Here is a 14626-nt window from a genome sequence, read left to right on the forward strand (position 1 = left end):
TCGAATTAGAAGTCTTGCAATTTTAAATGTAATAATAGTATAATAATAGGTGTCAATAAAAGATGAGAAATAATTCACGATTCATTTTTCCCCATCATTAGTAACAACAGATCCAATCCTTGTGCCTTATTATTCCAAATTAGCTCAACAATAGCCAAAACTCTTAAAAAATATATAAAAGATTCTAATCCTTTTCGTCTGAGCCGAAGGAAAATTCAACGACTCGCGTGTCAAAGATTAAAAGGACCAGAAGACAGGAAGATTACGCCATTGGTTGGAAACGTTTCCGAAGTTGCCCGTTTGGTGGCGATATGCGCGAACCGATTCGGGATCGTGGCCAACGATTCCTCGTTAGCGATCGATGCGAATCAGGCTGCGAGACGACGTCCACGTGTGGAAAGTGGCTCGGTTTCGAAGGTGACACGCTCGGATGCTGAGAAATGTCTCAGAATAACCTGCTGCAAGGATACAACTGTGAGTAACACTCGAGAAAATATCAAATTGACCAATCTGGTTCCTTCACCCTTATTTTCTTCGCTGCTTCGTCTTTCTCCTTTCTAATTCCCTCTCAGACGAATTCCATCCCGTTGTAAAACTCTAAATAACGGTGGATTAACTCGTCGCGATCCGTCGTTTGTCGGCTCGTGAAAAGTGAGCTGTGATAATGGCGGCTTTCGTTTATTTGCCACCAGCCGGAAAAAAAGGCGAGGACCGACGATGTCGGACTTCTGCCGATCGCGACGCGAACCTTCAAAATTCCGTCGTTTATTGACAGTCTTTTCTCTTCTCCTCGATGCAACGGGAGAAAGTCTCGGGCTTTTAACGATGGAGGCTTCCGGCTCTCTTTCCTTTCGTCCGCGAATCGGTAAATTTTTAATGGTGGCGAAAGAAAGCGCGACCTGTGACATTACGCGGCTTTTTAACGGGATATCGGTCAAGATCGTTGGAATGATTTGGTGTCAGTGCGATGGAATCGTTAACAGAAGGATTTATGGATTATACGCTGCTTTGAATATGTACGTATAATTGTAACATATCGCGAAATGATGGAAGATGGTATAGGAGTTCATAAAGTTAATCTCTCAGTGGTAACTGTGGAAGATACGTTTGTTAATAGTTAATCGTTTTATTTAATAGTTAATAGTTTTCTATGCGAGTATAATTCTTATGCACTATGCAGTAATTCACAAAAGTCTTTGATAACATTTTGATTAAAATATAATCCTGTAAAATTTCAGTGAAACGTTAGTGTGTTCTGTGACAAAGACAGCAAATGATTTTATTATTTTCTGATGTGTTAAAAAATGAACAAGTTAGTATAACACTTGAATAAGTTGTTACTCATTTTATTTAAATAAAAGTGACCTCTTTACGAGGTGTCACAAGACTAATGTGAGCGACTGTTCGCGTTCCCCTCATATTACATATAACTCTAAAAGTATAAAATTAATTTTTTAGCTGCGTCTATTTTTATAAAAATGTCCAACTTGAAGTATTTGTTAAATAGAGATTTTGTAAGTTTTTAAGGAAATACGAAGCAGTTCATTTGTATAAAGCTATAAAGAAAATTCGCATGATTGTTTCATCGCAAAGTATTTTAATAATTAAAAGATACTCCGATAATTGTTTTAAGATAAACTCGTTCAACTATTTCTATTCTAAACTTGAAATTCGACCATAGTTTATTGATAATTCTGTTCTTTTCTTCAAAGTCTAAAAGCATGCATAAATTCGATAATACATAGTTAGAAATTAAACGAATCAGTTGTACGAGTGATACATCGTCGAATATTCCTGCGGTCGAATGCAACATTGTCTCAAACTTGTGGATGAAACGCTCGGCGAATGCGTTACATTGTTTCAAGAGGCACCTGTGTCGCTCCATTTAAATCAGTCATCAGTCACTCAACTGACGCATCATTTAGAATATCGTTTCACGATATCTTCTGATGAAAATGGGTTTCGATTTCGGTCAGCGTCAACAGTTTTATTATTCAGGCTTGCGATACAAAATATCTAAATTGAAATTATTTCATTAGTATAATTTTTAGCCTAAATAACAGCGTGATAGAAAAGTTAGATAAAATCAACGAATGATTGGTAGGTAATAGAAAAGATCTCGTTATTTTTTTACAAGATCGTTTGTTTTAATAAAGCTTAAGAGTCTTATAGCCTCTAAGACTCTTCGTAAATTATTAAAAAATGCTAAAAAATGTTAGAGAAAAGAAACCTTAGTAATAATCAGCTTCGCTGGAACTGCTGAAAACATAACCATCGTAATTTTATCGAAATAAGAAGAAGAAAGGAGTCTCGAAGCTCGAGCTTCTAGCCAATACGACATACAGTCACGAAACTATACATACACCGAGTTTTGTGTATCTGACTTACCAAAGAAAGTAAAAACGTCCTGTGTTATAAAGTTATTCATACCTACATATCAATACGGTTATTATTAATGAATTCCTAAAAAGAATTTAAGAAATTTAAACATTCGACTCACAAAGATATTGGGATAAAATTGCATAAAAAGTTACAGTATATTTTCTTCAAACGTTGCTGTGGAGATAGCTGGATATCATTGATATTTTAACATACAAGATATTAATGCAGTACTAAACCTATTATTTTTATGATTTCATATAGATACGATAGGTCTATATAATTATTATGATATTGTGTTTCGTGTTTTTTTATTTCCTTTTTCGTAATAAAGGCAAACACGAATAAATAAAAGTATAACAATATTTTAGCAATGTATGTTTTGACATGTCAGAACAAAAAGTCGCGGAGGTAATATTTTTATTATAATAATTAATTTATTATAATAATAAATTATATTTAGGGAGTGTCGGATAGATTTTTGTAACTGTCTGTAAGTAACACGATTTATTCATTGGTAGTCATTATAAATTCTTTTAGTTGGACACGATCTAATTTCACAAAGAGCATACAGAAAACGGTAAAGTAACAGCAGTTGCAGTAGGCAATGGATTATTAAATAAGAGGGAAAAAAGACAGGAAGAGAGAGGAAAAAAGGAAAGACGGAAAGAGGGGGGAAAGGATTATTTTGTCACGAGAAGTATTAGAGTACAAGAATATTGTGCTCTCCTTTTTCAGAAAGAATCTTAAAAGCTTTCTACTAAAAACATATGCACTATTCTTCTTCCTAATCCCCAACTCTCAAGAGCTTCAACGGAGAAATAGTAGCATCTCGAAAATAGCTGTTTAATAATGTTCTTTATTGTAAATCTTCCATCCCCAGTTTTGCGTAAATTTGTTCGAAACAAATATATAATGAAGAACGCTGTCTTCATTACTGGCATTTTTGGAACTTGTATCTAATATTCTACTTAACTATGAAATTAATTAAAGATTTAATATCGAATCTTATTTTTTGACATGGAGAAAACAACAACGAAGTTCTTTTTAAGTAGGCTAACTAGGCAGATTTTGAGGTAGGTTAACGCAGGTTATTATATAGCTCAAGATGTCCCTTTACAACGCTATTCAATTTTTTAGGGGATACCCAGTACGAGGATCCGCAGGTGCAGTTTACTCGTCCTATCCCGGATGAAGTCATCAGGTGAGCTTAAACAATTGTATAGTGAACATCAGCGTTGTATTGTAGGTTTATTATGTAATTTGCAAAATTAAATTACAAGCGAAGTTATTAAAAGATAATTTTATTGAAAATTTTGGAATTTATAAAATTGTATCTTTTGTATTAAAAATACTGTATAATAGAATTTAAGATAAAATTGGACGTAAAGTTGTTCGAAGATATTAAAAAGATGTATTTCATTGGTGACTTTGGGTTTACAGTGTTTATGAAGTTTATGTGAAAGAGGAAACCGCAGGTTCTGAAGGGAGGAACGATGTCACCGTTGTGCCGAGTTTGCCATCCACAAATGATCATCAATTAATTCAGGTAATTATGAGTGGTAAATTAACAATTAACTTTCCTTTATTAACTATAATTATTAATAACATTACGCGATATATGTACTGTAATTTTCTGCACCGTAAACACTTCCTACAGAGGTTCAATCTAATTTGTTTCCAGGGTGATTGCATGAACCTAAATGTAGCTATAGATTCTGAAGTAATTAACATTGATGGTGCTGTGACGAAGTTTCTCGGAAAGGATGCTTTCAAATATAAGGTAAAAATGTGAAAATTATTTTTGTTGCTTTGATTTCTAATTAAATTACGAGATAGTTGATTTCCAAACTTTTACTTTTTATAGATTCTCGATCAAAATATTAATTCATCCGAAGATAACGTTATGGTGTATTCACATCCGGTTGTCGAAGGACCTTCCTCGTCCTCCACTCGACTGATCGATAAGGATGATCCACGGTCGAAGCTTCATTTTGTGAAATATTTGAAGCGAGATGGGAAAACGTTGAAAATTTGGGAATGCGGAATTTGTTAGTAATTTATTTATCGAATTCTATACGGATTGTTGTCATACATTACACGAGGAAACTTTTGTTCTTCATCGCATTGTTTAAATATTTAAAAATTCGAAAATTTGCAAATTTGAAAATTCCAACATTTGAAGATTTGAAAATCTCAACATTTGAAGATTTGAAAATTTCAACATTTGAAGATTGGAAAGATATTCAGCGTTTGAAGATTGAAAATCCAACGATTTTTATGTCATAATATTGTATTATTATACATAATATTCTTCTTAACCGCACACAAGAATCTTACACAAAAAAAATCAATACCATTTCTTTCGCATAACGCTCGCCATTTGCGACAACATGGCTAGAATAGCCTTAAAGCTTGATATTCGATCCAGGTTCGAAGGAGTTTCGGCATCAATACACGTTGATGAGGCATTTGCCAACACACACCGACGAGAGAAACTTTAAATGCGAGGCTTGCGGCAAAGCTTTCCGCCAGTTGTCGACATTGAGCCAGCACAAGGCGATACATAGTGATGCTAGGCCATACGTTTGCGAATTTTGTAAGAAAACTTTCAACAGGTCAGTGTACTATCAAAATCATTCAACGATTTTCATCTAATTATTTCTTGATTATACCTATTTACTAATCTGGGCATTTTTCATTCGCTATATAATAATTTAAATCTCGTTTGAAATATTTTTAACGAACAGTATATTCATATAGAAATTGAAACTACAATTTACCTAGAGGAAAAAATGATGACAAGCGCCGCTTGTGAGCGCGCACGGATCATTAGCGTTTTGAATCGCTGCAAAATTGCGCGATTGTGCGCGAAAGCGGAAAGGAAATTTTAACGAGCACGGATATGCTGGTCTTTTTATAAATTAATCTCCATAGAGTATGCTTTTTAAATAAGTAAGGCTGTTCGAATGTGATATAATGCATTAATTGAGACGATTTCGATCTCGAAGCTTATAAAACTCATTGTGAATGGGCAATTGAGTCGATTACGATAATCATGATCCTACATTTTTTTTGTAGGATCATGTATTACTCTCCTCCGATTTATCCGCGTTGAAAGATGGCCTTATTTTGTGAAAAATTGGAATTTTTATACTTTTAACAATACTGTCATGTATAATTAACTATGACTTTCTAGAGTATCTACGCTGATTTCTCACCGAAAGACACATTCGGAGCACAAACCGCACAAATGTCAGGTTTGTGGAAAGGGATTTCATCAGAAGGGTAATTATCATTTATTAAGCTATTCGAAGTATGCAAGCTTTTTCAGAATCACGTTTAAGAAAATTTTGCGTTCAAAGTTAAAACGTCTAAACCTAGAATGCTAACAAATTCTTTTGCAAACAAACTCACACGGATACGCATTATGCAAATATCTGATCCGCGTTTTGTGGTGTCGATCAATTAAACGGTGCTGTAACAATTCTGAAACAGCCTGTGCAAAGTAAGTAAGCCGGAGCCAGGGAACCGGCAACAGTTAAATACCGTTCCGTTGTCAGGCAATTTGAGGAACCACGTGTTTACCCATACCAACGAGAGGCCGTACAAATGCGAGCTTTGTGGCAAAGGCTTCAATCAAATGTCGAATTTGGTCTGCCACAAGGTCAAAGCGCATGCACACGCGGAGAAAATGCAGCACGTGTGCGGAATCTGCGGCAAAGAGTTTCCGCGTCGATTCTCTTTGAGATCGCACGAGGAGTACAAGCACGGGATAAAGTATCGACATCCGGCTGGTGTGCAGCCGGGCATCGTCGATCCCAACGTCATAAGAAAGTAGGTAGACGTCACCGAATAGAACTGAACGACGCTTAATTTGCCCCTTGATAGACGGCTTCTTCTTTCGCTGAATGATGAACGCAACTTGAATGTTGATCTCTTAGTCGGTTAGAACGTAGTAGAAAGCTGACGCTCTTCTCTTCTCTTTTTCTTTCTTTCTTTCTTCCCTCCTTTCTTTCACTTCTGTAAATTGATCTTCTTTTCTAGAGTCTTCTTTCTTTAACACACATTGATGTGCTGATTAATGTTTCTAATATGCAGAAGAGTAGAGTTCTTAACACGATTTTAAATTTCAATAAAGATTATACTAGAATATTTGACGCTTTTAAGTAAGCCAACGAAATTTCAGGTTTAGATTCTCTTCAGAAGAGAATTTTTATATTTTTTAGAGATGTAGCAGAGGCGTTTGGTATACATACTAGAACATTTTTAACCTTCTTAACAGTTTGAAATAATACGTTAATAGAAATTTACGTTATAAAATAAAATATGTTAATGAAATGGTACTAAAATATTAGTGTTGAATAATAAATGATAAACGATGTAGATTGCCTACGGGCGGTTAAAAACTAATTCTGTATATAGTGATAGATATTTTGTTTCAGTAAAAACGTTAGGATCGTGCAGCTGCCAAATGGTGATCGAGATCAAACTATAGAAGTAAGAGACAAGGATCCTTTAATAGCGGTTAGTAATTCATTTAAGCAACAAGAATCATATTATAACATTTGTAGTCTTTGGAAATTAATAAATTTGTCACATATTTTTTAACAGTCCGATGTAATGGAATCTGTAGTAATAGATAAGATTGATACGAAAGCGATGGAGATGGCACTGATCGAAGGACAAACACCATTCGCGTTATTTAAACCAGCCAAAGGAATTCCTGTCCTCGTGAAAGTTTCTCCAACAGGAACTCATAAAAATGTAATAATTTTATCAACCAATTTACATTATTAATTCCTTTTGTTCTAAGCTTTATTAAAAAGTGGGCTTCATCTCTGAATTTAGATCTTGACTCCAGCTACAGCTGAAGATTTACGTATGGCAGGGAAGATGAGTCTAAGTCCAACGATTTCTGCTGACGCTGACAGGATCAAAGCAGTTCAGGTAAAAGTACCCGTGGTAGCCACAGTTATTCAGAATATAGATTCTGATGGTAAAATGAATTTCATCGTTGAACCACCGGGACCTGAGGACGAACACGGTAAGTAAATAATAGTTTTTCTTATGATCTGAACATTCTATTAGAGTAAAGAGAAGAAGGGATAAAATTTATGCAGGAAGAATGAAAATGAAAAGTATAGGAATCCAAGAGAAAAATCTTTATTCGTATATTTAATCAAAAATCGCTTCAGTTTTCAAAATGCAAATTATTTAAATTAGCGTTTTAAATTTATAAAATCGCTCTGAAAATTATCTGGTTCTAGTGCTGAGAAAAAGACAAATTTTATAATACGTTCTAAATCTATGAAGCTCCAAGTGTTAGTAAAAATGAAAATTCAACTAACAACAAATTTCATAAGTACACGTTAATTGTTTCAGTAATGGCATTGTTTTTAACCGAACGATTCCATTTCGCAATATGTTTCCAAAAGAGCTTTTTAACGCGTCGTTGTCCGTCTATAATTGGCTCGTTAAAATAGCGATGTTTTTCAAAGTGTCGCCGCAATATGGCGTTTATTTGCACTGTCGACAGAGAGCTTGGTCACGGCATTGGATTCTCAGTTCACGTACAGCGACCCGGCTAGAAACGAGCCCGATCGCCAGAATGCTCCTGTTGTGTCCTCGGCGATGGAGGATTGCAACGAACTGCTGGAACTGGCTGCCCAGGGTGGAATACAGTTCGTGCGCGCTACCGAGGATGGTCGTTACGAGGTGATGAATCATTCATCATCGATAGCAAGATTTTTCAGATTTGAGAACAGAGCTTTTGAAATTGTAAAATGAAATTCCTTTGAACGAAATATTATTTATTCGGAATGATATAGCAAAAAATTATTAGATTTAAATAGATTTATGATTGGCAGGGTTGTGATTATTACATTCGCTGAAATTATTTTCGTTTAAATTGAAAGAACGAAAAAGATGTTAATCTATTGATTTTTGGGAATAAATATGGAGAACGTAGCACGTTCATTAACACGTCCAATAATTAAAAATTGGAATATTGCCAGTCACAAAATTATTCCTTGTTGAGTTCTTTTGCATTCGTCGATCGTTTTGATGTAGTAATCCATATTATTCCTGGATGTCGAATTTCTTGTATTCAGTGGTACGTGATTTCCGAGTATTTTAATTGGGATCAAAAATCTCGTTCTGAACATCTTTGATATCGCTTTATAAAGCGTTTTATTGAGCTAGCGTGCGAAGAATATTTATCGTATCAATCTCTATTATTTTGCGACGAAATCATACATTATATGAAAAATTAAATGTTAGCGGTATAGAGGCACCAAGATACGATAAGGCACCTAAATTTGAAACAACGAAATAAACTATAAAATTAAAAGTACAGACGTTCATACCTAGTAAATGTTGGAAACGATTACAGAGTTACTATTGTGAACGGTTTTATTGTACCAATCAAGCGAACAGAAACGAAGAAGCTCTGTAAGCTTGATACATTGATATACAGCGCGATCCTCTCGCTAGTTAACTCAAAGGATATGCCGTAAATCACACATACTCGTCTTCATTTTATACGCACACATACATATAGCCGTCTCGGCCCTGATATAGCGATATCGGTCTCTGATGACAGATCACACATGATACGGCATCATCGCCACGATGGCAATGGGCGGCACTGTCTTTCAGTTAATTATATACATACCGAGAGGATCACTCTGTATTCCGATACTGTTAGAAAGATTAAATTTGCAGCTATTAACATTAACACTGCTGAGGACAAAAGCATAAAACTTGTAATAAACTTGTAAATTAAATTCTAAAAAGTCGTCATCGATTGATGTTGCGGCACGCAGAGGTGAAAGACATTCTTTTGCAGAAAATCATTTAAATCTTTTTAATTGTTTTGGACAATTTAATTACGCGCAACGATTCAATTAGAGCCCATAACAATTAAAGAATCGTTATTGTGAATAGTTTCATTGCTCCAATCATATAAATAATTAAAATATAAAGATTGGATTTACGTGGTATTCGTAAAATAAAAATTAACTTTAATATGATGATTAAACAATATATAGCTATAGACAAGTGGGTATGAAAATTAAAGTGACGTAGAAAAAGATTCTCTAAGTGTTCTGACAGTATGAAAATATTCTCTTCGATTTCCTGCTTTCCTTCATTAATTATAATTTTATTTGATGATACGTATTTCATTCTGACATTAATTATTCTTTATAATCTAGGTAATGACAAACAGCGAAGCTCGGGATCTGATGGCACAGAATTCACACGACGTGACCATTCTTGAGGGCGAGGATGCAGACGCGATCAATGTTGTGAATATGCGCGGTAACGGGGAAGTTATTATCGGAGATTCTGATAATCAGATCATGGTACTTGATTCCGCCTCCACGCAGAAATCTATGCCGATAGACGGCATTGAGATCCTAGAAGACAAAGACATTCGAATTCTCGATAGTAAAAGCCTCGACGATCGTTTTGTGGATGGCATTAGTTTCCTGTCGCAATCGAAGATCGATGATCTGATCTTAGGCCCAAAATCTTTGTCCATCGATGGTGGAGTCTCTGTTGGCGAACATGAAGATGAAGGTGAGTTTCACTACGTTATTCTTTATTTCATTCTTTATTTTATACTAAGTCCTTTATCATAAAATTGTTTTATTTTATTAGTTTCTTACACATTAAATATCGCTATCCCACGAGGTTTTGTTTCAATCATTTTAATATCATGAAACATTTAACAATTGTTTACGTTTGTTATGTATTAATTTGTTCCATAGTTTATTAATATTACTAGTTTAATAATATTGTGAAGTAATTATATTTTACTCCTATTTTTTTGTAATTTTTTTTAATGAGCATAAGATTGGCCCAACTACCTCGAAACAATAACATCGAATTTTTCGAATTTGACAAACTTTAATTTTCGTTGTAAAACAAGTTATAAGCTAAACCAATATTTATTACGTAACAACCTGATATTATTCGAAAATTTTCTTGAATTTTTATACAAATCTTGTATTGATATAATTCACAGCCATAGGAGTGCCTTCAAGCCAACAAGAATTAACAAATATTCTTAGTCATAGAAGCGACATTTCGACTCTGTCGACTGCTTCTCAGCCTTCGATATCGTCTCTGTTAATGAAAAATCATCCATCATTGTCTATTTTAAACGACACACTTCCATATCTGAAGAGCAATACCAGTTTAGCCGAAGATCTTAATATTCTGGGTAGTTCGACTATGGACGATCATCATTCCGTGTACGAGTCCAAGATAAAATTGCCCTGTGTTTTCGATAACAGTGAGTCTGATACTGGTTTGATACCCATTAGTCAATCGGACATGAAGATCCTCGGGTCGGGAAGTTCAAATAAGGTAAAAGATTTAGACTTTCATTGTTTCATCGTTTATTTTAATCTTTTAGTTAACTTTACGATCGTATTTTGATTATACTATTTGTGCAAGCTAGATACAACAAAATTTCTTACTAGTATTATTTTTGTCTAATTAAATACTTCTTCATTAGTGTTTAATTTCTTTAGAGAAGAATTTTCTAAGGAAAGAGGAATTTTTCATTTTTTATTTTTTCGTCGTATATATTTAAAATATTAAAGTAGATAAAGTGTTATAAAATATTAAAGAAGATAAGTAATACATATTTTGAAAAGTATTTTTAAATACTTAAAAAAAATAGTGTACACATTTGGAGTTATATTATTTTCCTATCTGTTGGGATTGTACTTAAATTAAATCTCCACAGATTAAAATATATCCAAAATGATTTATTGTTAGTATCTTCTTAATATGAAACGTGCTATAATTTTAAGTAATTTTTAGATTTCCCAAATAATTATTCTGTTCCTACATTCGAATTTCACGCTTGGAATTAAAGGTTCTCGGTAGTAAATCAAATTGTCTGCCGTCATCGAAATTGTTCTCCGGGTTGAACGAAGTGAAGATTCTGGGCCCGAAAAATCATAATCAAGAGATCATGACGCCACAGTACCAGGATCTAAAGTTACTTAGTCCGTATGAGCAATTTTTGAAGAACACCGCTTCGAACACTAATGGCTGCGACAGCGGCGTAGTCACCACTTCCGGTGGATGCAGGAAGGAAGTAAAGATTCTAGGCAAGAAGTTGGGAACTGGCATTATTACCAGCACGGAGGAAGGCAACGTCGTGGAAGTCATCGAGGAGAAAACTAAGCTGGTAAGAGATTCCATGATTACCTTCAATTTGTTCGCTCGCTAATCGTATCGCTCTTTCGTACATCTTCCTGATCTTTAACGTTGTGTTCATTTAATATTCAAAATCTAGTATCAGCCGAGATCAAACTGGAGTTCTAAGAGTTAATTTTCCAGATAAATAAATGTCGATAAAAATGAAATATAAATATTTACAGATTTTTTGATTTTAAAAGGAGATATTTTAGGATTCGATCATTTTATTTATTTATAAATTATGTTCATTTTCTTTCAAAAAACTAAGTTCACATACATTCCTCGTAACGTGATAAACTGATAAGAAAATAATGTGACTTAAGAAAATAATAACTCTACTGATCCATGTCTAATCAAGGAATCAAGCGCTAGAAATTTTGCCTTTAATTTTTTTATGTGGTCTTATTCATCTCTTCGACATCAATCTACTTTATTACATAAAACTATATATGCATAAAACGTTGTAAATTACCAAGACAAATGAGAACGCAAGAAGAACACAAAGAGCAAGATTCACCATTCTAACTATAAGAAATTCAACATCAAGAATCTTCATGAATTGCATTCACAAACATTCAGTTTTCATCACATTTTTAAAAATAATCTTCAACATTTATCTACTCGATAATGTGTACAAAATGAAAACAAAAAACTCAACAGCAGGAATCTTCACCAGCTGCACTCATCAACTTCAACCTCATCATACTTTCAAAATAATTCACGATCTTCTTTCACTCAACAAAATCATAAAAAATATATTAATTATCAATCAACCAAGAAAAATATTAATTTTTTGAAGATGATGGACTGCGCAGGAGGGCTTTGCAACAGCTCCGACAACACGGTGATCTCGTCGCCCCGGTTGGACAGGCAGATCAGGGAAAATGGTGGTCCAGACAACTTCTTGCTCCAAGTAAAGAAATCCGATTACGTTTACGATTCATAGACAGTTGAAACAAAGAATATTTCCTTCGATCTATACAGGCTTGTAGCCCATGCGACACGGACTTTTTGAATTTCGAGAATCGTTTGAAAGACACGTCGCCGGCTGACCATTTTGAGCGAACCCAAAAGGATTCGAGGGACAGTTTCAGCTCCACTGGCGGTCTTCCCGATCTCGATTGATCAAGAATTCTATTCGGCCCTCCGCTTCACTCTCTCTGTTTTCTCATTGAAAGTTTCAGGCGCTGTACGAGAGGAAATGTCGCCACGAGATCTCTCAATGGCTGTGAAGAATGGATGTGATTATAATCATGCATAAAATTAAAATTTCATCGGTTCTTCGTCGGTTTTTCGTCAGTTCTTCGAACGATTTCGAAGGACTCGTACAAATGGCAGCAATAGGATTCACTCTTTTTTTTCTCATTTTTATAATTTTTAACATTTTTTTTTTTTACATTAGAATTTCCGTATTTTAGGATCGTGAGGTCTTAAAGAGTTTCGAATTCTTGTGATTTTATTCCGAACGTCTTACAGTTAGTTGAGGCGAGGGTTATTCTCGATAGCTCGTACTGATTTTTCTTCGCTTCTTTTCAAGGTGTTTTTTGTTGACTCGCGAAACGAGTAAATTTTAACACTAGGGAAAATTGCGGGGAAGACACTGGAACGCTTTTAATCGATCGGATTCTAAGAAAAATATAGGTAACCTCGAACGTTCGCGAGGAATTTATAAATTTAAAAGGAACGCTAGCGTTAGACGACTAATTTATTTTTTTAATTTTAGAATATTTCTAAGCGACGGACAACAATTTCATTGAGATTCGGGAATTGCTAGGTTTTTCGTGGCCTCCTGAAGTGAAATGAAAGAAAATAAGATAAAAGGAGGGAAAAGAGGGAGAGAAAGGGGAAAAGAGAGAATGTTAATGAAAAAATATTAGTAAAGGATTTTTAGGAGAATGTTATAGCACATGCGTGGGAATTTAAATGAGGTTCGTAATTTTATGGGAAATGCTAATGATTTTACTTACGGATGAGAAAGTTGTATTTTTGCGCGGCATCCAGGCCGACAGCTTGTAAATTTTAATTCGCGTGCACGTGCTCGCGCCCCTTATGTTCAAGTACGCATTGTTCATTTTCCGGGTTTCTATTTTAACTTGGCCGATTACATTGTATAAATTCGAATAGTATTTTATATTTGAATTTCGAGGTTGGAGAATAAAATTATATGCAGAAAATTATCTACTGTTGTAAAATTTATTCGTATCGCTGTATTCATGACAAACAGCAAGATTTATTTAATTTACGAACATGTACTGTACGTTTCCCGTTTAAAATACCATGCCTGAATCAGAGATTATGTTTCTTGTTATTCTATTATAGAGATAACAAATAATATTGAAAATATCGTTGTTATATTTTTATTGATCTTTTAGCATAAATACAACAATTCGAGATTGTAATGTTAATATTAAGATTGACCTTTTTTCCTGAAGATTTGTATAAATGGATGATTTATTATATATTTAAAACGACATAGAGATTGAAAATTAGAAGTACACTTCGTACATAATTTGGACAAGAATTTGTGGCTTATACATTATACATTAGACCAAAAAATTTATCTAACGGAAACCATAAAACAAAATGATCGAGTCTACTTAATAAAACCAGCGAAATATCCAAACCACCGTATGTTTCACTTTGAAAGCTAAGCTCGCTCCAAAGGGACGCACGCATACATATATCTTCCTTTTCTCAAGATTTTTCCCTGGTGTGGTCGTTGATCCGGCACAACACGTGTCACTGTCGCTTTCCACTTTTCACGTGTACGGTTTCGTGATATATGTAGTTTTTTTTCCTTCCGACACCCTTTTTTCCGGGAAACCCGAGGGATCGGTGGATTCGATAAAATTTACTCGACAGAAGGTGACGTTCACCACGCGAACTTCTAGCCACCTTCATTTCCGGCTGTGTTCTCGTTCTTCGTCGCACTGGTGTCACCTACGAGGCGGACTCAAATCAAGTTGGGTTAGGTCCGGGATCCAGACAAAGGGAAGCGTCACGGGAAAATTTCTGGCGGTCTGAA

The 14626-nt window shown here is 34.7% G+C and overlaps 1 protein-coding gene across 1 annotated transcript; it reads left to right on the forward strand.

The window, feature by feature from the left end:
* The first annotated feature begins 223 nt into the window (after nt 1–223).
* LOC100645768 lies at nt 224–13858 on the forward strand. The gene is made up of 17 exons (XM_003399195.4): nt 224–474; nt 3520–3583; nt 3823–3928; nt 4064–4162; nt 4247–4430; nt 4811–4997; nt 5579–5667; nt 5943–6216; nt 6825–6906; nt 6994–7146; nt 7231–7426; nt 7919–8097; nt 9597–9963; nt 10412–10755; nt 11273–11590; nt 12401–12514; nt 12586–13858. Exons 1-17 carry the CDS (start codon nt 441–443, stop codon nt 12724–12726), a joined length of 2931 nt encoding a protein of 976 aa, XP_003399243.2. The 5' UTR covers nt 224–440; the 3' UTR covers nt 12727–13858.
* The last annotated feature ends 768 nt before the right edge of the window (nt 13859–14626 follow it).

Source organism: Bombus terrestris, chromosome 11, assembly GCF_910591885.1.
Source record: "Bombus terrestris chromosome 11, iyBomTerr1.2, whole genome shotgun sequence".
Classification (NCBI taxonomy): domain Eukaryota; kingdom Metazoa; phylum Arthropoda; class Insecta; order Hymenoptera; family Apidae; genus Bombus; species Bombus terrestris.

Coding starts and splice junctions, on each gene's coding strand:
- LOC100645768 (XM_003399195.4), top strand. CDS start 441: ATGTCTCAGAATAACCTGCTGCAAGGATACAACT. Junction 3,584..3,822: donor ATCCCGGATGAAGTCATCAG/GTGAGCTTAAAC, acceptor TTGGGTTTACAG/TGTTTATGAAGTTTATGTGA. Junction 10,756..11,272: donor GGTCGGGAAGTTCAAATAAG/GTAAAAGATTTA, acceptor TTGGAATTAAAG/GTTCTCGGTAGTAAATCAAA.